Genomic DNA, 23,227 nt, shown 5'->3' on the forward strand with positions numbered 1-23,227 from the left:
CATGTAACCCACTACATGTGGTAGCTGTGTGACTAAGCAATGGGGTGTACAGCTAGGGGTTGGGGAGGCTGGAAAAAAGTAAATGTTTTGTTGACTGTGGAAGTGTACTATAAATACTGCACTACCTGTGTAGGATGAGATATGATGCCCAGTAGCTTTATATTGTGTGTGTTTGGGGGAGTTGGGGATGTTGGATGCATGAGACCAAGACAAACTTGGGTATTAGTTAAATCTTACCTAACTTTAGGAATTTATTAGCCACATAGCCTGTAAGAACAAGGCATGTGATTTCTATTAATAGAGGAATTCCTCAATTTAACTTTTTTCTTCCAAGTTATCTTTTAAGTGGGACTGGTTACTGAATGAAATGTTCCAAAACAATGAAGCCTCTACATGTAGGGTGGCCAACTCTTCATGAGTAAAGTCCAGGCCACAAAGTCTGCTTTATAAAGTGAAGCTTGAAGAAAAAAGCATAAAATTATTTGGTAAAACTACTGCTAGATGGCTGAAATAGCACTTCCTGGCTTTTAACATGAGTTTAACTTCCTTAATTTTGCGAACTTTGGTTTGTTTCTTATCAAGTTTGCAAAAACATGTCAACATGATCCAAAAAAAATAATAATTCATCATTTTTTACACTTTAATCTTGGTAAGAAACATTTTTGTGACATGTATCTTCAATCTATGACAATTACAGGCATTGAGTAGGCCCAAAATATGTGATATTGAGGCATACCAACAGCTCTCTACAAAGTCATCATTATCAGTGTTCATTGAACTTTTAAAATTATCAGTAGACGACTTACAAAAATATGTTCTTCATTGAACATACATATGTTGGTTACATAATTTGAAGTGTTGTATAATTATAATGTTATATCACAACTGTAGTTTTTGTTCCTATGAATCTTGGAGAAATATAGGTCGCCCTTTAGGGGGAAGTATCGGAAGAGACTAAGATTAATTCTAGGATAAATACACAAACCGATTGTTACAAGGTTTCCTCCCCGTCACTTTCATTAAGTTCAGCAACGTTTTGAATTTGACCGTATATCCTAAGATACCATGTGACGGCAATCATAAAATGCGTCGTACGATTTCCTTTTTCCGTTGTCCACAGGCCAGACTAGTTCCTTTAACTAGTAGCATATGTACGTAAAACCATGCGTATTCCTCTACTTATCTTCCAAAGTGACGTTCAATATCCTTTTTTGCTACGTTCATGTTGTCACTTTGCTGGCCCTTTTCACATCCTTAATGATAGGAAGTTGTTGTTTGTAGATCCGTTTCCAGGAAACTCTCCACTAGATGCTAACTCTTGAAGCAGAGATCATGGAAGTCCCCAATTCACTTGAGAAATGGAAAATAAATTAAAACTTTTGTTCTCGTACAAATTCTTTCCTCTCCTTTAGAATGTTTCTTCCTTCACTTTGTGTGTGCTATATTATAACATTTCAGAGAGTTCAAAGCAGTTATAAATCCTAATTCTAAACTGGGAGAAGTAAATGTGTAAAAGTAAGTGGGCCTGAAATTTCAATCCTAGCAGGATCTTGTTCAGAGGCTGGATGACAAATAACAGAAAAAAAGAAAGAAAAAAGAATTATTCTGGGAGAAGTAACATGGAAATATTCTGACTTGATTTTCGAAGGAACCCAGACAGCTGATAAAGATGTGATTTCTGATCATCCTCGGCAGGAACATTAATTGATAAATCTTTTAATGGCATAAACCCTCCTCATCATTTTAAAGAACCATTCAGAGGGAATTTTACATAGTATTAATTTCCTTATTGCCTTAACAGCATCTGCCTGTTTATCCACAGTCTTAATTTCAACCTTGAGCTTCCTTCTTGTACATCAAAATGTTGTATCATTATGTGGTGGAAACATATTTTAACAGATATGTGATTATCATCCAAGATGGTCAACGTATTATTAATGGAGACTTAAAAGATTTCATCACAATTCCAAAATATCCAATTTCATGGCTAAACTTTTGTTTCCACTTTTCATTCATTAGTTTGTAGAATTGCTTTGACGTTATCTCTAAGTTCATTACATGGTAAAGTGGCAATTAGTTCACACTTGGCATTTATGTTTCAAATCCAAGATAGTTGTAGATATAACAGTAATGGCACCAGCCTACTCTGTTCCTGTCATCCCCACCATCTCCATCCTCCTGGCGGTCCACAGTGTGTTATTGTGCTGCTAATATTTGTCGGCCGTTATTGAAAGATTCTAACCATGCAGGTATATATTCTATATTATCCACAAACATGGTGTTGTAACTGAAGGATATGACACCAAGGTTAGTTGCGGCTTCCCCCATCCCCCCTTCCCCTTTACCCCCTCCCACCCCAAAAGAAAAAAGTGATAAAAAAAAGGTGGAAGAAGCAGAACAACAAGGAAAAAGCATCATAGCACTTTTTTAGTTAGTCTTCATTGAGAAGCAAATTATTCCAGGAAGAATCTCCTGCAAGGCCAGCTAAACATTCAATATATTATTGATTAGATGGGTGCCATTGTGATTAAGTGCATGCATCAATACTCTCATGGATATAAATAGATGTTGTTTGTCACACAGCAGTTTCAAATTTACGAGATGTTTGGAAAGTTTAACAACACAAACAATGCTTTAATTGCAAGTTCTGCCCCAAAAATCAGTGTGACCTTTATGAAAATTTGAAATGGATCAATTTTTGTTATGAACGTTCCAGGCATCTTGTTGATCTGTAAGATTGTCATGAAATGCTGAGAAGTTTGCGTTGGCGACTCTTTATGATTCAGGTAAAAATGATTTGCTTCTATGTCCAATAAATCATTTCCGTAAACAAGACAATTTTGCTAGTGACATTTTGTGGGAAAGTAACTACCATAAGATGGTATTCGCCGTTTATCTTACATCCGTTGCGCGACATTTATGAACAGGGTAGTACACAAACAAGGTTATCAGATAGCTTAATGTGCTCTCTAAGCAGGTAGTGTTTACAGGTGATATGGAATGCAATTGTAGCAGTGTTTCATCTTATTCTATTTGGTCTGCTTTTCATTGTTATAGATGGCAGCAATTTTATGACATGTACCTGAGGACACTTGTATGGCAGTGGGGGAATGTTATGGGTGAAGATTTCTACAGTGTTTTTAAATTTGTATTGCAAACCTCGATTGTTAGAATATTTTGAGTCATATTTACCTTTACATAGCTACCGTAGCTAGTACATCCAGCGGCCAGATTTATTTCCAGCTGAACATGCTATCTTGGAAGATGATAGTATAAGCATTCAATTCATGCATACTGATATAACAACATTTTATGTTATACCTTATTTACAAAAGTGAAGTTGTAGCAAACAAGCATGATGTAATATATACACCCTGACAAGCTTCTATTTTATTCAAGATTTGAACCAACTTTCTTCTACATATATGAGATGCATCACAATATGAATACACCACATTCATTGGTAAATCATCAATTTCACAGTTTAAGGTAAAGTTAGAAGTCTACCCATTCAAGGTCAGAACAGTAGTGAAAATGAAGCAAAGAAAATATTTTTATTATTATATCACACTTACTTGCACAAGCTGTTATAATTTCAACCATTAGCATCTCAAAAATGACATGTAGCAATTGAATACAAGTTTATCCAGTGCAGTTTGGAACATATTTCTCTTTCTATAGTCCAAAGTAATGATGATACTTTTAATGAATTTGTTGAAGCAACTAACGTTAAGGAGATGTATATCAATATTCTGAGACTGACATGTTGAATATATCTGAAACCTCCACCAGAAAAAGATAGGTTACATAAATGAATAATTAACTGAGCTATCGTACTCTTAGCTATGACAGATGAAAGGACCAGAACATTTTGAGGGAATGTCACTCTTCTGTTTCTTAAGGTTTTCAAGATAGTCAAGTGTGTTAAAGAGTATTGCTTAATGACAAAGTTGATGACCTTGTAAGAGCAATGTGTCGACTCAATGTGTTTTACATTCAAATATTTCTCTCTTTGAACCTCAAGAGACAGTATGCCATATGTTTGGACATTTTTTGTTAAATGAAGCATTTACGTCTTATTGTTTTGATAGTGCACCTATGAGGAATGTAATAGTACTTGTATTCCAGGCACTTTAATTAACAGATGAGCCTTCTGTGTATAACTATCCTTGAAAACAACATCAATGATACTAAACCAGGAAAGTTGTTTTGATATGGTTAACTTTCACCTAGATATCAAAACAAATTTGATATTGCACTATTGGTTGTCCTTTAAAATTTTGAATATTTAGCTGAGTCGTAGCTATAACTTCCTGTAAACAAAATTGCTTTGTAGAGGAGCATACCTTATTCATCAATCCAGCTCTCTCTGAAGATGAGAACTATTTTAATGACTGCAGTATGAATGACACTCTTGTTTACATTCTAGTGTTGATTTTATTCTTTGACATTTCACATCCCGCTTTGTCTGTTGCATCAGAGGTATTTGCTGTCAAGGAAAAGAGTAAATGTTACAAAATATTTTCACTTGTGGCTATGGTGATTAGAGGAGAAACAATATTCTTCCCTAACGACAATCTGAGTAAAAAAAATATAGCGATTACTGCTGGGGTAAACTCAGCCCACTCATTTTATTGTATGTCATCTACATTGTTATCAATTCCTCATTAGTTATTATCATGAAATTGATTTATAGATTGATATTTTTTAATCATTGGTTAAAATTCTTGTGATTAATTTCATCATGGCAGTGTCATCCATGTCAAACAAACCCATCAGTTGACATACCGGAAGTTTAGAGGAGGCTTTGATAATTTCCAGTTTTTTCAAGTGGCTTGGTTTATTTTATTGTAATGAAGATACCCTGAACATAGTGTTGCTTTAATTCACCTCAAGGTGGTAGCAGTTCTTTGAGTATCTGAAGAGAGTGGAATGTTGAATTAAAGTCTCAATGCGTGTTTGCTGATGAATTTCGGAGAACAAAGTAGATTCAATGTTTCTTATTCTAAATGCACTCTGACCAGGTGGGTTTACTGGAGAAAAGCTGTCGCAATCAAAAGAAAGAAATTTATTTTCTGTTGCCCTTATGGCGCAAAAGATTTACCGTAGAGTCACTGCGACCGCCCGTTTCAGCATGTTCATTACACAAATGTTAACAAAATAGTCTACTCTTGCGGCCCAATCAAGATTTTAACCCAGTCCTATACTTGAGGTTACGTCTGAAAACACCTGTTTATTCATTGCAATGGAAGGAAATAACACAATTTTGCAAGCTACATCGGTAAGACCAAGAGAAAGTATGATGGCCAAGAGCAGGGACCTAAGACAGGCTAGCCATGAAAGTAAAAGTAAGCCTAGGCCTAACAGTCGTAAACAAAAAACAGTGGTCTGATTAATTGTTTACACTCCATCCTCCTAAATCTTGGTGGTACCTGCAAAGAGCTTATACTGAGATAAATCTCTATCAAGTTTATATAGAATTAGGAGGCTGACTTGTTCAACTTTGGCTGTTATTCACTTCTCCCTAGGAATGCCTCTGAATTTGCCCCATCATCTGCCTGCTTTCTCTAATAATGTTGGAAGTTAACACTACACCCTGGTTACCACTACTACTGTTCAAAATCAGTTACACGGATCCACCTCCCAGCCTACAAACCAGAACTAACCAAATCGATGTCCAACTTCTTGTTCTCTTTGTGTGGAGGTATTTAGGATATGTATAGGAAGAGATACCACTGCCTGAGGTAAGTGTCAAAATATGTCATTATTCAATCATATTTGAATATAAAGTCCTGTTGGGAATATATATTGTGATTTTAAATTGCATTTCATGTTCCTGTGGCTGAAGTGGATTTCTTACTAATAACAAAATTGCTGGAAATTTTCTGCATATATAGGTCCAAACCACATGATTATAGCACTTTGTATAGTGAAGATATGAATTTGTCTAATTTAGTAATATTTTATGAATGCATCTGGCAACAGTAAAGTGAATAATGTCATTATGACCATTGACTGTTTTCTTCTTCTGATATGTACATCATTTTCCACAGAGACAAGTATTATTTACAGAAATATTTTGATGAAATTCTAAAAAAGGAGAACTTTAACAGCTAAGCAAATATTCCAATCTGCATCATATTTCAAGGATTATTAATCAAACAGAACATTATATTGAAGCTTTGAAGAACATATCAAATGGTGACATCACTGACTGCCTTCTGTGATCCATTATATGGGATAGGGAACTGTTTTTTGGCCAACTGTGTAAATAGATTACATTCAATCAATCATACTTTGATTGAAGGACATGATATTGAGATGGAGTTTTCAACTACCAGTGAGGAATAGTTTTCTCTCACTGGATTATATCCCTTGAGTTATACAATGATGGGCCTAGTTCATAGACAAAGTTACATATACATCCATAGTGATTTACACATAACACTGACATTGTGCATATTACATACGTACTGTAACGCGCCGTCCTCGGTGGTGAGCGCAAGGAAGAGTGGAAATGCGGGAACACAGGAATGAGGCTGTCGACAGGAGATATTTAAGTTTACCCGTTTATTTACGATCTATATACATGTCAGGATGGTGCACAGTGGTCGTGCATTACAGAGGCAATTAGTAAATACGAAACCAAGTTTAACACATGCTCAGAAGTCGATGAAGTTAAATACAACACAGTACATTACTAATGGCGGGTCTCGACACGGAGGGCAGAACGATAGACTTCGGCGCTGAAGATTGGGCTATGGTGAACGGCGGCGCAGTTGGCGGATTGATGAACTGTGGCGCGGTTGGTGGAATGGTGAACAGCGGCGCAGTTGGCGGAATGGTGAACAGCGGCGCAGTCGGCGGAATGGTGAACAGCGGCGCAGTCGGCGGAATGGTGAACAGCGGCGCAGTCGGCGGAATTGTGAACAGCGGCGCAGTCGGCGGAATGGTGAACAGCGGCGCAGTTGGCGGATTGGTGAACTGCGGCGCAGTCGGCGGATTGGTGATCGGTGGCGCAGTTGGCGGATTGGTGAACTGCGGCGCAGTCCATCCGAAGTGTTGAACCTTGTCATCTAGGTTATTTTACTCGTCTTCCGATCCGACTTCCTGGGCTGTTCCACCACTGTTTTTGCCAATAGATGACTCGTTCGTCTCCTAACTCATGGTCAGAATCGTTCTACACCTCCTATTCTGAGCCGGGAACCGCCCCCCGGTCCGAGCATGGAATCCACCTCACCAACCCCTGGTCCGAGCCCGCAGTTGCTTTTAAACAGAAACTACTTCCTATACCCACAACGTGTAAACTTACACTTAACCCTATTAGAAACATAAACCACGCCCAGTCTACAACCATCAACCAATAAAACACAATTAAATACGACATGCGTAGACCTAACATTTTTGGCCCCCCGGAACGTAAACTAGACGTCCTACTCAGTGACCTCCAAAATCGGTCAACAAGAGAGAGTTCCCCCTTAACAGTTGTTCATAAATCAAGCAAGTGACACCCTTATAAGATTTTATCTAACAAACAATTCCTGTAAAGCGTCTAATAATGTGAAGAATCAACCCAAGTTAAAACATTTGATTGGAAAAAATACTTGTTAACGCTAACGACAAACAATGAGCTTTGACGTGTCGTTACAGTACATACATGAGCTGTGACTAGACATGTTGTCGAAAGTTCATTATTTCAACTGCACATTTGCAGGACCTCTTGGTCCTGGTTTTGGCCAGTATACATCCTAGTTTGGGGTCAGGTCAGCGATACTAACTAATTCATTGAATCACATCACACCTCCAATCCTTTATTCAACTATATGTGTTCACTTTTTGGTGACAAATAAGTGTTAGTCAGACTGAAGAAGTAAAGAATTTATTATCCAATTTGAGTTTTTTCTCAGTCAATTCTTTTCTATTTTTCCTATGCTATGGTTTTCTTCAACACTTCAATATATTGCATGTTTTATATAACCAGTGGCGTAGGAAGGTACTTTTGAGTGGGGGGGCTGAAGTTTGATGGCCGGTCTGGGGGAGGGGTCTAAGGGGAGGGTCCCCCTCCCCTTTGGATTTTTTTGCATTTCCAGGTGGCCTCAGATGCAATTTGGTGCAATATAGCACACTTCAACACCCACTCCATTTTGTAAAGAATTTTGCATTTTCACCTGGCCTAAGATGCAATTTGGTGCTTCAAATGAGATTTTTTTCTCATTTGGAAATGAAAAAGGGGTTTTCTGACTTGCGGAGCGGGGGGCGGAACGATACTTCCGCCCCCCCATATTTTTCACTGGGAGGGCTGGCGCCCCCCCAGCCCCCCCGGTTCCTACGCCCTTGTATATAACCCTCTGAGAAATATCTCTTCTACCAACTGACATTTCTACCATGTATGACTTAGTTGGAATTTCATCATTGCAAATTCCATAAGGTGAGATAATCTCTTAAACTTGTGGAATTAACCTCAATACGACCTTATTAAAGAGTAGAGAAAATGACCACAGGGGAGTCTACCCATGAATAAACACAGCTATATAAATCCAGAAGTACTCCTACAACAAGGAAACCACAATTGTTATTAACACTAAGTACTGATAAATGAAGGTAATAACAATTCTTTTATGGTCTTTTATATAAAAGACAAATAAACAATATTCCACCATAGTTTTCTTGATCCTTTCTTATCCTGGGACTGTCTGGAATAACCACAAATATGTCCATGTGACATGCAATAGGTGTTGATACACCAGCAAGAGTGATGTAGGGTTGTACAAGGCACATGCTGATACTACCATCACCACTATTGCAAAATTCCACATAGGGGAAATAGGTTTTCCCCTTTTTCCTTCCTCTTCCCTTCCTAACACTGTTGTATCCTGCGGGTCAAACAGTTGCGCAACCCAACACATACTAGAATAGCTCCAATTTACCCACAGATAAGAAGATATGGGTCTTACAATTTGTCCAGTAAATTAATGACCTTTCCATTAAAGGACCCATCTCCTCCCCCCCCCCCCAAGAAAAAGGGGGAAATTGATATTTTTTAAGTGTAATTCTATTCTTAATTCTGGAATCATGGTATGTAGAAATATGGATCATATATAACAAGAAAATATTCTATATTGTTCAAGGAGAAAAAAAAGTATAAATCCATAATGAACATACTACTAAATTCTATGAGCGGGGCATGATGCCAAAAGCTTCTGTATCATTAGAAAATGATTATCTATGTCTGTCTGCTCTTGATGTGCCAGTTTGTGCCCCCTCCAAACAAAGGAAGAAAGTAATGCTATGAGGTGAAGGTCAGGGATGTATATAAATGAACTTTTAAATTTACTCAAGATCTCTTGCTTTCTTTAGGACTCTTTAATACAGTATTTGACCGTTTCACCATGAACTGTACTCAATTCTAGCAGTATGTGTGAACTATGGAATTTTGGCTGGTGCACTTCCCTTGCAAGGCAATTTCAACATTTTAATTCTAAAATTTAAGGGCCACTATGACCTATGGGAATGACTTACAAATGAAATATCATTTATATTGGCATTTATTTGCAGACAACTGGGTGTTGTTGCGTGGTTGCTGGTTGGTGTGACTCAAACAGATATTGACCCCCTTAGAGTATATTTCTGCTTCTGTATTTTATCAAAAAACCATCATTAAATCATATCCATCGTGAAGTTTATACCAGTGAGTAAACACTTTGTGTAGGTGTGAATTCCAAACACTGATGGATTGTGGAGGTGGGGGAAGGGGGAGGAGTGGTTACTCTGGGTTAAGCCTGTACCAATTAAATTTAATAAATTTGAGTGAACTGTATCCTTATGCTATAAACTGAAGGTGATGGTTGGTTTAATGCAAAGGTATGTTAATTGAAGATGCTCCAATGTTCCCTATCACAATCTATAATATTGGGGTCAGAAGAATAGAATATGAAAAAAAGGCATTTTCAGAATGAATGTAAGATTGAATACATAACATTTTCTTCTGTAATTGAACAGTGAATTTGACTTAATGTAAATTAAATGCACTGCAAAATCAAACAACAGTCGATAAGACTATTATGAGTTAAGAATTTATCTAAAAATACAGTACAACAGTTACACTGTCGGCAATATAGTCCATCTGAAGTTGAGAACTAATCAGTGCTTTAATTTAAGAAAAGATCATGACAAGAGCTAAGATTTAGCAACTTTTCCTAACTTCTTGAATTCCTCTATTCCCTTCTCCTGACCTTCTACATTGGTTAATATTGCAAAGAAAGTGTGCACCATCTGAACATTTTTGAACCAATTCTTGGTAAAGTATGAAAGGAAACATATAGTTGAACTAATCAGGTCAATTATGTTCAAATTAGTACTGTAGGGGTAATGTGGTTAGACATAGAGGTTGTGCAGTGCTTTTCACATGTACTACATGCTACAAATTAGGTCGTATCATACACTTTCACTGATTGCTGGTGCCATTCTGTACCCGGCAACAAATAGGCCAGACAGAATTATGTGGGTGTAAATATGCTATTTTCTTTCTTTCTATATTTTTCTGGTTTTATATTTCATAATAATCTTTTGTATTGTTGATCATTTTGTCAGCTGAAGATATAGGACTAAAGCATATTTTTTGATCAAAGGAAGTTGATACTGGAAGGAAAGTGGAACTTGGACTATTGCCAATATGATAATATATCTTTGATTGTGCATAGAAGACATATTTTAGCTGACCACATACTAACTGTCACGTACCACTCCCTCAAACGTTTATGTTAACTAGGTCATTAACCAATGTTAGTAGAAGAACGAATGATATTGAGGGGGGGGGAGGGGTTAAGAGGGGAGGTGGGGAGAAGAGAAGAGAAGAAGGGAAGAAATGCCTGGTAATGTTTCTTGATAATTGCACATTACCAAAATCATTACCACAACTGATTTATTAAGGCAGTCTTTTCTCAGGTTCATTCTATGCCAAGGAGTTATAAGTGAAATTGGCCTGTTCCAAAGCTGATGCCCCCCTCGATACTCTTGGTCCACCCATTCTGTAGCCCTGGTTAAAACGATATTAACAGTGCCCGTGGACGGAATCAATGTCTGTCTAATTCTGACCTGCTTGCTATTAGTACTATTATTGTGTACACAATAGTTAATTTAGGCTAATTGATATTAAATAACAAAAGGGATATAATGTATATCTGCCTTCATATATTTTAGTCAATCCCCTTCCCAATTTGTTTTTATCAGCTAGTACAGAGGACAAAGAAAGAGATGGAATATTAAAACATTATAAACCATGAACCATGTTTTCAACAAAGGATATTTCCACTTTCAGTTAGAGGTTAAGGATTTTAAAGGTCATTACTATTGTCCACAAATAAATGCTGGGCAATCAAACAATGGTAATTGATGCTAAAACTACGGCAAGCATTTTATTGCCATCCTAAAAGCATTTTGCCAATAGAAATGTTTTATTGACTAACTTCTGACTCCTAAATGTCTGGGAATAATTCAAAGGCTAGGTACCTCAAGAATTGAGTACATTATTACTTTTAGAGTTTTTTAAGTCCCATGTTAGAATTGGCACAATATTACTGAATGACTTCAATATAGCAGTGTGAGATGATTTCAGTTTTTTTTTATTGTAAAATCCCAAAACAGTGCAGTATTGTTTACTTGAATGGCCATTTTTGCACTTTGCATAATGGAAACAAATACAAAGAAATGTTTAGAATGTTGGTTTTGCATGGAAAGTGATTAATACTAACAATGGCAAAATGTTTAAAATTTCTTTTTCATGAAGGAATGAATTATTATCCTTGAGTGGTACTTAGGTATAAAATTATACAGTAAGCTGGTACCCAAATTACCTTTAACGTGTGATTAGTTTTATGTAATAGTATCCACAATTAAGAGAAACAAATCTCTGCTAGATTTGATGCAAAATTTCAAAGTTAAGGTTTGCACTTCCTTCTGGATATAACTAAGACCTGAAAAAACATAACCGGTGACTAACTAATGTAATGGGTGACTTAATTTTAGCATCCTTAAGTTTTTTTTAAGAGGTACCCAAGTTTTGGCAAGCTAAAACTATGACAGATTTGAGAAAAAGTGTCTAGTAAGTTCTAACTGTGAAAGGTACTCTCATGGCAACATTGGTAGAATACCAGTGAGGCAGACAGTTGGAAACAAGGTTGGAAGCATGGACCGTAGCTGACTTTACCTTGATTAATTTCAAATCTATGATTTATCCAACAAATTGTTTATCCTGGCTGATCAACATGAAATAAAAACCCATTAAATTCCTTGCCACAAAAATCCCAGATATTCAACAAAATCAAGTTTCTTTTACTTGTTGCTCTCGTTCATGAAAGGGGTGAGAGGTGAGCTGAACTGTTCATGCACCTTGTAGTATCTTTCTAGGATAGGTTTACTTCCAAGTATTATCAATGAATAAAGCAGTCAGTCATCCTAAGAAGCTCTTTAAAACTTGATCAGATAACATTTTATTCTTTTGATGAGTGCAAGTTTACACTATAACAATTAACTTCCCAGAAAAAAAGCAGGTTACTTTTCACAACAAAAACCTTGGTAACAACTCGGAAGCCGCAAATGTTATTTTCCTTTAGTACACCAATAACAGAAGCTGGCTTGTTCAGATTGATTCTTTAGAAACCTTTCAGCATTGGTTACCAAGAAAGCTCTCAGGTGTGAAATATAGTTCGGTTACTATGGATGTAGATATAGACTTCCGGTCGCCTGTTAGGGTTTGATGAAGTGGCAAATTTGCGGTTATTGTTCCTGTTGATACCTTTTATTTAATTTTCAGAGAAAGTCTTTTGATTGGCCAGTAGGAGTGTTCAGATTTAGGGATTGATAACAAGGGGAAGAAGAAAAGGAAAATATGTCACTTCTCAGGGTGATTGCCACGGTAACAGTGTTTGATATATCAAAGAAATAAAATTCACTTCCGGTGAACTATGTGGTCGAATTGCACTAAGTGTTCTGCAGTGAAATTTTTCCTTAGCTATGGGGATATTATTCTTTAATAAACATAAATATATGTTAATTAGGAAAGATGGGTCATAGTTCATCGGTGTTAAACCACAACTTTACGCACACTTAAAATAACTAGAAGTCGACCAAGTTATCTTCTGAAATTTTTCTCTATTTGTAAATTGTTCTTAGACAATGAAGTGTCACAATATAGGGTGACAAAATGTTTCAGCGAGATAAAAATAAGAAGGCAGTACAAATACAAGCTATAAATTTTGATCATAACTGACCGTTGTGGCATCTTTTTAGCACGTTTATAGGCAATACATGTCACATACCTGTCGCATTGAAGCGAGTAAGAAAAAATGACGCACTAATGCAGTCCTCCTTGTGTCGTGGCAAAATGTGATACAAGCCCTCTGATTTTATGTCATCAGTTAGTAACTTCCTCTTCCCTCCCTCCCACACCGTCCTTCTAGATATCTTATGTGTGCGCAAGTTGTGGGTTAGCACCGATGACCTATGACCCAACTTTCCTAATTAACATATATTATATTCTCTGAAGAATAATACCCCCATAGCTAAGGAAAAGCCCCCCTTTCATCTTCTCCAAACAATGATAGAAAACTAGAAGTATTAGCAACTATTTGCTGCTATCAAATAAGAATTTTTGTTACTGAAACATTTCATGGCCTAATTTGCTGTGCCACATTGTTTGAAAGGTAAGTTTATTGAAGGTTAAGAAACCTTCCAGGAAAGTCATCCAGGCCTACTTATTCTTATTATGCTTGAATTTAATACTTTGTGCAAGCTGAAAATTGGGGTCTTCTCAGATAACCTTTGGTATTAATAAGTATTACTTGTTGCCAAATATGATTAAAAGATTTAAAACACCGTCACCTGGCCGGAGGCAAGAAGTTCTATTCAGAGCATGCTTCTATTGAGTTTGAAACATTTTCAACATACCAGTCTACCTGAGACATTGTTCACAGTGTGATTATAATTGTTCAAATTAATGTAATATGTCACCTGTTCCTTATTTCTCATTGATAATGAGTTTCTCACAGTAAGGTGAACAATGTGCCCTTTATTACCCTGTTTACCTGGCTACCTTTTGGAGGTTGGCTGGTATGCCAAAAACGTGGTTTAAACTTTTGTTTAAAATTTGAGAGCAGAAAATTAAAGGAAAAAAAAAAATTCAAGGCCCTTATTGGGAATAGTAGCTTCATGATACAGTTTCATTGGTAGAATGTCTGTTGCCATTAGTTCAGAAGAAGTTTGATGTTGGGAACCTCACGTCTGGAATCCCAAATCCAAATGAATGGCATTTCGTCTCATTCCTGCCTGGTGAATTAAGTGCAGGGCAAAAGAAGTAGTATCTCAAAATGTGTTAGGCCCTGCTAACATAAGACCACGAGCACAGTGTTTAACACCAAGTTTGCTGTTAAATTTGTAAAAAAAAATTTGTGTTAAAATTTAATGCAAACCGTGATCAGACCCTCCATTTGAACCCTACGCTACACTAGGATCAGATCCCGGGCTCAGTATTAAATTTGTAATGTAAATTGAAGCTCAACTTTGTTGTTAACTTCTGTTGTTGTTTGTTAGGCACGTATTGACACTATAGTAGTATATGCATTAGCATCAAGGCCGCACATCACATTTCTTATGGTTTTACGCCTTTTCGTCTAGTAAAGAAACTACAAGTGCCTGCTCAGGGATCTGGAGTGTGGGATCTGACACTGGGCACAGGGTCTAATGTAAACCCACACTGGGTCAAAATCAGTTCAATGCTATACACCAAGCACAGCGTCTGATCCAATATGTTTACTGACATCCTGGATAATAAGTTTTTCATTCTGGGTAAAAGCACTACCTTGAGTTGTTTACTCCTCTCTTTGCATCACTTTATTGTTGTGATGCTATCTGTTCATCATCCAAGTCAGTCATTTGGAATACTCTAGCATCTGTTTTACCCTCTGTTATAGTGTGTTATAGTGTCAGAAGTACATTGACTCTGTCTTAGGTGCTAGGTAATGGCTGAAGAATTCTCTGGTCTTTGTTGACAATATAAATAGATCATTGAAAATTTGTTCATAGGAAGCCTTGGGAGAAGAATCTATTCTAACAACAAAAAACCCATTATTTCCAACTGGAAATCCTCCCTTAGGAATGCCTTTGAAATCTGTCCATGATCTTGTCATCTCCATCCTCCACTGGACATAAAGCCAGTTTAACAATAGCCTTTTGGGCACATCCAATTTCTGTCCAGGTGAGTTACAAACAAGTTTATTTCCAGTGATTGATGTGGTGATCCCCTTGGAATGTCTGGTAAATAACACGCTTCTTCCTAAACTCTTTTTCATAGAATGGAACCTTTTACCAACAAAAGAGTATTTAAAGTAGTATTCCTGTTATTAACTGACTCCTAGTCTTTCTGTAATGCAACAATGACTTTAGTTTCCTAGGCCGTACATTTTGAAGAGGTCTCTCAAAATTTTCCCATCATTTTTTTCAATCTACAAGTAGAATCATGTTAGTAACTGTTAAAACATAAATGTAAAATAATTACACTAGCTTGATAATTATTGTCTGGAAAAGGTTGCCTTGCTCCAGTGATATAGTAGCTGCAAGTACATTGTTAAATTGATGATGCTTGCCATCATACACAGTAATCCTGGTCATCCCAGGATCTGATGTGGCCTAAATTCTGGTTGGACCAAAAGTTTATAACGAATACTAGAAATTTTCTAATAAATTATATAACCATCTCAGAGTCCATGCTTAGTGTATCATTTTGACACATAAGGCACAAATTGATTGTTTATTTTTAGAAATGATGTTGAATTGTTGATTTTCATAAGGTGGGTCTGGGCTGAATCTCCCCCTACCTGTATCAGGTATTGATTGAAATAGAAACCTACTCATCTCTAGAGTGGACATGTACGGTTTACTGCTCTGCCAACCCCCCTCCTCTCATACTTTCCCTTCTTCCTCTCCCCATCCTCCCCTCCTTCCCTCCTCCTCTCCTTCCCTCCTCCCCTTTCTTCCCTGCTTCCATCCTTCCCTCCTCCCCTTTCTTCCAGCATTCCCCCTCCTCAACTGCCCCAGCCTCAGAGTCATCGGCTTGTCTAAATCCCTGGGCTTTTAGAGATTTTTATCAGTTAGACCAAACCAGATTGGGGGTCAAGCAATAAATAGTTGTTTGTTGGTTAAATTGTTTTTGCAAATATACCATGTATGTGAACTTGTTTAAATTATATTGCTGCTTTAAGTTTAAGATGCACTTTATCAGAGATCAGGATGACAATAGCTCTATTTCTTGAAGACAATCCTGTGATGATCTCAGGTAATCCCAACCAATCAATTCAGCAGGAAGTGAATACCAGGTGTAACATCAGAATAGGGGTCCTTACCTTTCTTGTGCATCAGCTAATGTTTCTGGATACACTCTGCATTCTAGGTACATAGCCAACTTGGTTTTCAGGAAATGGTAAGATCACACACAGTAGAAAAATAAAATAACATGATCAGCTTTTACCATAGCAGGGACTGATCCAATATTTCATAAGGGAGAGGTATGGCCCTAGGATCCTTAGAGCCAACTCACTTGTAGGGAGGTCTGTGGGTTTTCCACCAGAAAGAAAAAAACAAGAAAAAAATAAAATGCCAAATAGAGGAATCCATACTAAACATTAGATCTATAGTTAGGTCTAAACGCAAGGTTATGCAAAATGTTTGTGTGAGGTAGAAAGGTGGGAGAAGGATACAACCCCCACACCCCTCTCTGGATATCTTCTTGCAAATGTTTCAAGAACTTCTGACTGGCACTCCTATAGGACATGTTATTAGGTTTTTTGAATTGATTCTTACTCTTGCTCAATGTTTGTAAGATGAAGAAAGAGAACTGTGTAACAGCTTTTTTATCTCAACTTACTCCCCCTCATCCCTCCCCCTCATCCCCCATTTGGGACAAGGACTAATCCCCTGCCTCTTTGTGTCTGACCTCTTTGAACCTTGTATACCCCATTTTAAGATCCATTGATGTTTGAGACAATGGCTGGCAGAATATATATTGTGTAGACCACAATGAACAGCTTAACATGGTTTGAAATATAGAGCAAACAGACATAAACATAGCAATAACAAAATATATGAGTTTGGTTACTGTAGTGTTTTACTTGGCAGAGTAGCTGACTGGAACCTATTAAATTATATAAGAACAGCACATCAATCATTTGTACCACAGTGGTAGTCAAAACATCGCTGTTGCCAATGAACCGCTATATAGGAATCTAGTGTAGGCTTCTTGTTAAAACATTTATTTCTAAAAAATGGGCAAATAGCCAGATTTGCATGATTAAAGGAGAGATATGGCAAAGAGGAATCATGTGAGAATTAGGGTGCCACCTATAATTATGACTACTCACATATATATAGGATAAAACCTACTCTAATGTACATTATATGAGTGAGATTGAATAGACTCTAAACATATTATAGATATTTCACAATTGCAACATGGTTTAACAGGGTCTACAATTGAGCTGAGTTAATCTATCGATAAACCTGTTATTGGTCTATTTATAGGCTCTGTTGATGTTAACATATTTGTAGTATGCATTTGTGTGCATGACATAACTGTACTTTAAAGAGTTTGATGACATACCGCCAGTACATCGTCAGTTATATTTGTGATTTGGTTGGTTGGAATACATCAGTTTTGTATAAATGCCAATAAAGGGCTCCGTAAGAATTACAGCCACCAATATGATCAGGGGAGGGTAGAGGCTGAGGAACGTAGCAACTAGTTCTTCTCCTCTCTACTCCATCTCCACTTAATCACATGCTATCTTGTCAGTAAATATTATAAAAGAATTGATCAACAAATGCAATGTTATTCCACATAATTGAAGCTGCATTTTGCATTGTATTTGATGCAATCAGTGGTTGTAGCATACTTATCCATTAAAACAGAGATAAGATACCAAGAACAGTGAATATGGTTGTTCTATGCCACCAAATAAAATCAGGAACAAAGAAATGCAAGCATAAATTTCACACGTTTTGCAATTAAAAAAAGAAGACATTACGTTAAATTTGCAGCATATATACGTTATTTCCTTTATTGGCCTAAATCATGAATGAGTTGCTAATTAGAAGGACAGCTATATTTGATGTTACCATATAGGTTTCTTATTTTGATGGAAGGATATCCCATTACCTGTGAAAATTACATAATGAGATGATGCTATCTTACAACCCACTGAAAATGTAGATTTAATATACCTAGAAATTCGCACATGATCTGTAAGTTTTTTTGTCATTATCTCTGCCTTTGAACACCGGTTAATCAGCACATGTGTCTATAAGAAAGTGGAAAATGTTCAGCTGTAGCAGGTGTTCCAGTTTGCTATTAGTTAAGACATTGAAAGTACCTGCCAGTTGCCGACTGGCTTTCAATGGTAACAGACAGTACAACTCCTTTGAAAACTATACCATTTGTTTATCTATCTTTGGCTCCATGTTTTCCATCTAAGGCTCCTACTAAATAAATGATGGTCACTGTTACTTTCAGACTGACTGTTCCCAAAGCAATTTCCTTGCATTTTAGATGCATTTCATTATTTGGACAAGTTTGACAAATGGATGATTATCAAATATATTTGATTTCATTGTTTACTCACTTCAAACAAACTGGTTATCATCATCATTATATTTATTTGTAATACTTGCCAAACCTCTTTGGTGTCTTAACCTGTATCATACATTGTCTGTAACCTGTGGGCAACATGAGGTCTAAAACACAAATCAAACTCATGGAGACATCAAGACAGACACTTCAAGTTCAATTCTCTGCTAAACTTCAATATCTCAAAAGTTTGTGTACATTTTCTATGATATTAGTTTTGTATTTATCTTATTGCCCAATGTAGTTATTCTTGATTCAAATATTGACCTGTCCCATATCAATAGCGGATTGTCCTATTTCTAGTTCAAACCAATCAGGTTAATATTAGCCTTTGTCTAGTATTGAGCTAAAAGGGATTTTATGTAATATTCTGCAATTCTGCATGCACATGAGCTTTGGTAACTTGATGGAACAGATGATGGGGGGGGGGGGATGGGGGGGATTAAGTAGTTGGCATATGTGTTTGGTTACTTATGGTACAGGTTGGTGATTAATTTAAGGTATGGTTTCATTGCTACTTGATAGACTAGGTTAGTATTTATAGAATTATGACTATTTGATATAGGTAAGTGGTGACTTGAGGATACAGATTGGTGGTTAATTGCTGTTACAGGTTAGTATTTACTTGAAATAATAGGATTATGACTACTTGAGATATAGGATAGGTAAGTGGTTACTGGAAGGAACAGATCAGTGGTAAACTGCTAGGAATAGGTTAGTGGTTACTTCATGAGGTTAGTGGTGGTTTACTTGAGGATACAGATCAGTTGTTAATTGCTAGTGTAGGTTCATAGTTACTTGATTGGGTAGGTAACTGGTTACTTGATTATATAGGTTAGTGGTGGTTACTTGATTGGGTAGGTAAGTGGTTACTTGATTATATAGGTTAGTGGTGGTTACTTGATGGTACAGATCAGTGGTCAATTGCTAGTATAGGTAAGTGGTTACTTGATGGTACAAATCAGCAGTTAATTACTACGGCATGTTACTAGTTTCTTAAGAATCTAGTGGATATCTAGTGGTTAAGTTACAGTATACATGCTAGTCACTACTTTATAATTAAAGTGATGGCATTAACTAGCAGTTTTGTGGTTACTTGACAGAACATCTACTTCCTAGCAGAGGTTATTGTAAAATGAACAGTGTTTCAAGTAAATTTCTTGAAGGTTGAGCTCTTAAAAAGTGACATTCCTATCCCAACAAACACCCAAGGTTAAATTTTTAAACCACACTCCATGTGGTTGTTGAGTGAGAAATCATTTCATTAATTGTGCCACGATTGTGTCGTGTATACAGGATTATTATGGTTTATTTTAAGCTAATAGGATTGCTAAATATAGCATATAGGTCTGTCTGTACATGATACTAATATTGGAACAGTAAAGGAGTCAAGCTCAGTTTCAAACTGGTATTTTTAGAGACATAAGTATGACAATTATTTTAATTAGAGACTCTTGGTATGCAAATTATGTATGGATTCACTATCAGCCACCGGTAGTTTTCATTGCTGGTGGTGTATTTGATGGTTATCTTAGTGAGCGGCAGATGAATCTTTTTGATGGATGCCGTACTATGTACATGATGATTTGGACCTTATTATCTTTAAGAGGTTGTCATTTATATACTATCACTAATTGGGAGAATGCCTCTTAGAGCTATAAATAAAAAAGTCAGTCAGATGTCAGGGATTACTTTAAGCAAAAAATAAAACTTGCAGGTGGTACAACCTTGTGAGGTAATCCATCAAAGAAAAAAAAAAGAAAGAATAACAAAACAATATCTCATCAGTGGTGCTCACTTTGTTTACGTTAATGACAGTTGGTATTTTAGTGGAATTTTAGTCAGAATGGCTAACATATGTTGCTCAAAGTCACGTTTTGCTCTAAAATTTTATGAAACTACAATTGGAAACGGTCCCTGGAAGAATTTTTTTTAGAAACTCAACACCCAACTTTATTTGCGTAGCATTGATTCTGGTAAGAATGGGACAATTAAAAAATCATCATATAAGATTTGAATTTGATATTTTTTCGTCCATTTTTAGGACAAAAATGTAGGACGGAGAAGGGACACACATCCTCATAGTAATACATTTGCACAGAAAGGTGTTATTTTAGCTACTTTGAAATGTTTGTTGCGGTTTTATGAATCTCTCTATAACAACACATTTTCTATGGCAAGTGATGTCATAGCAAGATTATTCATGCAAAGAAAGATATAAAAAGCACATTTTCATGATGTCTTTGGTTCTTATAATAATGCTTCAAATTGTGATGTTTACAGGTCAGTTCTACAAGCTTTAACTTAGTACACAACAGCTAGTACACTTTGGCTGGCTTTATTCTCAAGTTACTACCTTATTAAAACAATAGGAAGTAAAAAGCAATACATTGGGAAAGGGTTTCAGTTTTCACATATTGTGGAATATTTATAGTTTTCATCATACTTATTATTGAAAAGTTAGTTCATAATTATTCAGCAGTTCTCAGTTTCATTCATGAATATTCAATTGATGGCATAAACTTAAGTAAGGTGCAACAGGATGTCATATTTGGACAGCCATGATATACCTGATCATGAGGATGTTACATTCTTGCAATGTGGTTTATCCATCAAACATTATGACGTCTGTTTGATTTAATAGGTAGGATGACAGAAATTGTAGGGAAGTGTCACTCGGGGCATTCCGTTGTATCTAGAATTTATAAGTGTCACTTCAGCCCTTGAGTCTTTTTAAATTCGGCATCCTTTGTGTACATGGTTGGAAGGATGCGGTCAGGAACATCGAGTGGTGTTACTGCGAAATGGCCATCCCTTGTGGAATATTTGCAACCTCTATAATTAGTATAACATCTGTGGTTATTTTAATTCTTAAATAAGTGAGGTTTGTTTGGAGTGGCTGAAGAGTAAAGAGGAGGATACTACTTTTGATGTAGCTGCTGATTGAAAAGAGGGGAAGATTGGTCGGGAGAGGGGGGGGGGACTTGGTAAAGAGAGGGGAAGCTTGGTGAGAAGAGAGGACGCTTGGAAAGAAGAGGGGGAGCTTGGTAAGGAGAAGTGGAACTTGGTAGGGAGAGTGGAAACTTGATCAAAAGAGGGGGAACTTGGTCAAGAGAAGCAGAGCTTGGTCAGGAGGGGGGAGTATGGTCAGAAGCGGGGAGCTTGGTCAGGAGAGGGGAAGCTTGATGAGGAGAGGGTAAGCTTGTGCAGGAGAGGGGAAACTTGGTCAGGAGAGGGGGAGCTTGGCCAGGAGAGTGGGAGCTTGGTCAGGAGAGGAGTAACTTCGTCAGGAGAGGGGGAGGAGGTTAAAGTGAGTGGAAGCTGAGGGGATAAGGTAGGTAGTGTGGTAAGAGGCTGAGGACTGGAAAGGTAAAAGTTCATTTAAACAGTGTTTCTATAGCTAGTCTGGTTTTCAAGATATGCACCTTTAAAATATGCAAAATCTCTGGAATGATCCCTTTATTGGCTAAATTGATGATAAAGTTTGATAGATTTTAACTTTTATGTGATTATTATAATATATTAAATATTTCAATTTTACAATAATGCCACATCATGGACCAACAATCATATGCAACTCATCAAGCTTACTAGGAAATTTATTTTGCGGAAAAACATTTGGTTTTGCTCAATTTCTGATTGGCATGTGTCACCTGCTTGTTAACGACACTGATGACAAAATAAACACTACTTTACATTGATTCAAAACATTTCTGTTCAAGACACACAAAGATCATTCAATGCATAATGCATATAAAAGAGGCACGATTTAAAAAAAGGTTCTTCTCTCAATCAAACTGTCAAAGAGTTGACACCTTGTTGGTTGTCACAGGAGGGAGTATAATACCACCACTGAGGGCAGTCTGCCTACTCTCAGATAAGCACTGCCCTGGGGTGAAAACATCCCTAAAACCGCAAGTAAATAAACTTGAACATGTTGCAAAAGCTAAGTGAAATAGGATCAAAGATGATGAAGTTGTATTTGGTTTCATATGATATAGTCTTCATATGCCTTAACTATGAGATGGGAATTAAATCCTTTGGAAGGCCCTTGGGAAAATCATGATAATATGGAAAGGAAATGAGGTTTATTCAGGCAATGTTAAACTGTAATCTAGTTAGGCTTATCAGAGAATGTTTGAATAATATAGTTCAGATTGCATGATTGTTTGATAGCTTCTGTGTTTTGTTAGAAGTTAGAGGCAATCATTAATACTTTCAAAACATGCCAAAAAGTACAAAAATGGTCAGCAATTGTCCAAATTTTATTTGACTCTTAGTGCCGACATCGGTATTTGCTTACCTGAGACTTCAGTTGTGATATTTAAATCTGAAATATCTTTGGAAATTCTAGTGAGTAAATATCCTGGGACCAATGTTGATGATATGATTGAAGTAGTTGATAGGGATTTGAACTTCAGTCTGATTGTTTAAGAGGAAAGGTAACAGAGATATGTTTGTGTATGGTAAATGTTATTTTAACATATGAGGGGCAATTCTAAATGTTTGAGGACATGTTGAATTCATGAAAATTGAGAAACATCAATAAAATAGCAA

The 23,227-nt window shown here is 36.7% G+C and overlaps 2 protein-coding genes across 11 annotated transcripts in view; both read left to right on the forward strand.

Moving 5' to 3' along the window:
* Window positions 1-23,227, forward strand: part of LOC139961180 (synapsin-like) — a 545,708-nt gene that overhangs the window by 275,565 nt on the left and 246,916 nt on the right. The window lies entirely within an intron of this gene.
* LOC139961191 (uncharacterized) overlaps window positions 1-23,227 on the forward strand; it is a 234,028-nt gene that overhangs the window by 21,289 nt on the left and 189,512 nt on the right. For 5 of the 6 annotated variants that reach the window (XR_011790782.1, XR_011790783.1, XR_011790780.1 and 2 more), the window contains exon 2: window positions 5,529-5,744. Coding sequence is in view for 1 of the 6 variants with exons in the window: in XM_071960196.1 (XP_071816297.1) it covers window positions 15,170-15,250 (81 nt within the window). In the remaining 5 variants the exon portion in view is untranslated. Of the gene's footprint in view, window positions 1-5,528; window positions 5,745-15,078; window positions 15,251-23,227 lie in introns of all 6 variants that reach the window. The other variant, XM_071960196.1, reaches the window with a different exon arrangement.

Source organism: Apostichopus japonicus, chromosome 20 (genome assembly GCF_037975245.1).
Source record: "Apostichopus japonicus isolate 1M-3 chromosome 20, ASM3797524v1, whole genome shotgun sequence".
Lineage (NCBI taxonomy): Eukaryota > Metazoa > Echinodermata > Holothuroidea > Aspidochirotida > Stichopodidae > Apostichopus > Apostichopus japonicus.